Source organism: Salmo salar, chromosome 07 (genome assembly GCF_965601325.2).
Source record: "Salmo salar chromosome 07, fSalSal1, whole genome shotgun sequence".
Classification (NCBI taxonomy): domain Eukaryota; kingdom Metazoa; phylum Chordata; class Actinopteri; order Salmoniformes; family Salmonidae; genus Salmo; species Salmo salar.
The window spans coordinates 1,155,001-1,157,212 of NC_138297.1; the positions used below are offsets into that span (position 1 = coordinate 1,155,001).

Here is a 2,212-nt window from a genome sequence, read left to right on the forward strand (position 1 = left end):
CACACACACACACACACACACACACCCACTACACACACAACCACACACCCACACCACACACACTACACACACAGACACCCACACCACACACACAACCACACACCCACACCACACACTACACACACAACCACACACCCACACCACACACTACACACACAGACACCCACACCACCCACACCACACACACTACACACACTACACACACACTACACTCACAACCACCCACACCACACCCACCTCTGGTCCAGAAGGCTCGGTTGTCGCTGGTGTCTGTATTTTGGAAGTCGTCCTGATATTCCGTAGTCATGACAACAGACCCCTGGACGGACCCGGGCTCCACAGCCTCCTTCATCACAGCCTGTAGATATTCTACTGGATGGAAATCCAGAGTGCGTTCGCGACTAAGTCTCTTAGTGGTGTTTGGGACCCAAACTATCGGTCACTGCACCCCAACCTGCACTTTGAGCCACCTACTGAGTGTGTGTGAGTGTTGTGCTGTGTGTGTGTGTGTTTACCCTAACAGTAAAACTAACATTGGGACACGTGTGAGAGAGACCAGCTTTGTCTCTCTCTCTCTCTGAGGTCAGTCAGTTGAAGAGCCCTTAATGCTACTCAATCAAATCAAATCAAATTGTATTTGTTACATGCGCTGAATACAACAGGTGTAGTAGACCTCACAGTGAGATGCTGAATACAACAGGTGTAGTAGACCTCACAGTGAAATGCTGAATACAACAGGTGTAGTAGACCTCACAGTGAAATGCTGAATACAACAGGTGTAGTAGACCTCACAGTGAAATGCTGAATACAACAGGTGTAGTAGACCTCACAGTGAAATGCTGAATACAACAGGTGTAGTAGACCTCACAGTGAAATGCTGAATACAACAGGTGTAGTAGACCTCACAGTGAAATGCTGAATACAACAGGTGTAGTAGACCTCACAGTGAAATGCTGAATACAACAGGTGTAGTAGACCTCACAGTGAAATGCTGAATACAACAGGTGTAGTAGACCTCACAGTGAAATGCTGAATACAACAGGTGTAGTAGACCTCACAGTGAAATGCTGAATACAACAGGTGTAGTAGACCTCACAGTGAAATGCTGAATACAACAGGTGTAGTAGACCTCACAGTGAAATGCTGAATACAACAGGTGTAGTAGACCTTACAGTGAAATGCTGAATACAACAGGTGTAGTAGACCTCACAGTGAAATGCTGAATACAACAGGTGTAGTAGACCTTACAGTGAAATGCTGAATACAACAGGTGTAGTAGACCTCACAGTGAAATGCTGAATACAACAGGTGTAGTAGACCTTACAGTGAAATGCTGAATCCAACAGGTGTAGTAGACCTCACAGTGAAATGCTGAATACAACAGGTCTAGTAGACCTCACAGTGAAATGCTGAATACAACAGGTGTAGTAGACCTCACAGTGAAATGCTGAATACAACAGGTGTAGTAGACCTCACAGTGAAATGCTGAATACAACAGGTGTAGTAGACCTCACAGTGAAATGCTGAATACAACAGGTGTAGTAGACCTCACAGTGAAATGCTGAATACAACAGGTGTAGTAGACCTCACAGTGAAATGCTGAATACAACAGGTGTAGTAGACCTCACAGTGAAATGCTGAATACAACAGGTGTAGTAGACCTTACAGTGAAATGCTGAATACAACAGGTGTAGTAGACCTCACAGTGAAATGCTGAATACAACAGGTGTAGTAGACCTTACAGTGAAATGCTGAATACAACAGGTGTAGTAGACCTCACAGTGAAATGCTGAATACAACAGGTGTAGTAGACCTTACAGTGAAATGCTGAATCCAACAGGTGTAGTAGACCTCACAGTGAAATGCTGAATACAACAGGTGTAGTAGACCTCACAGTGAAATGCTGAATACAACAGGTGTAGTAGACCTTACAGTGAAATGCTGAATACAACAGGTGTAGTAGACCTCACAGTGAAATGCTTACTTACAAGCCCTTAACCAACAATGCAGTTTTAAGAAAAATACATGTTAAGTAAAAAGTAGATAAGGAAAAAATGAGAAATAAAAGTAACAAATAATTAAAGAGCAGCAGTAAAATAACAATATCGAGGCTATATACAGGGGGTACCGGTACAGAGTCAATGTGGAGGCTATATACAGGGGGTACCGGTATAGAGTCAATGTGGAGGCTATATACAGGGGGTACCGGTAC

The 2,212-nt window shown here is 43.9% G+C and overlaps 1 protein-coding gene across 1 annotated transcript in view; it reads right to left on the reverse strand.

Annotated features, from left to right (window-relative positions):
• Positions 1 to 470, reverse strand: part of asgr1a (asialoglycoprotein receptor 1a) — a 19,842-nt gene extending 19,372 nt beyond the window's left edge. The window contains exon 1 of the mRNA XM_045721398.2: positions 238 to 470. Coding sequence (XP_045577354.2) covers positions 238 to 352 — 115 coding nt within the window. The 5' untranslated portion in view covers positions 353 to 470. The remainder of the gene's footprint in view (positions 1 to 237) is intronic.
• Between the last annotated feature and the right edge of the window lie 1,742 nt (positions 471 to 2,212).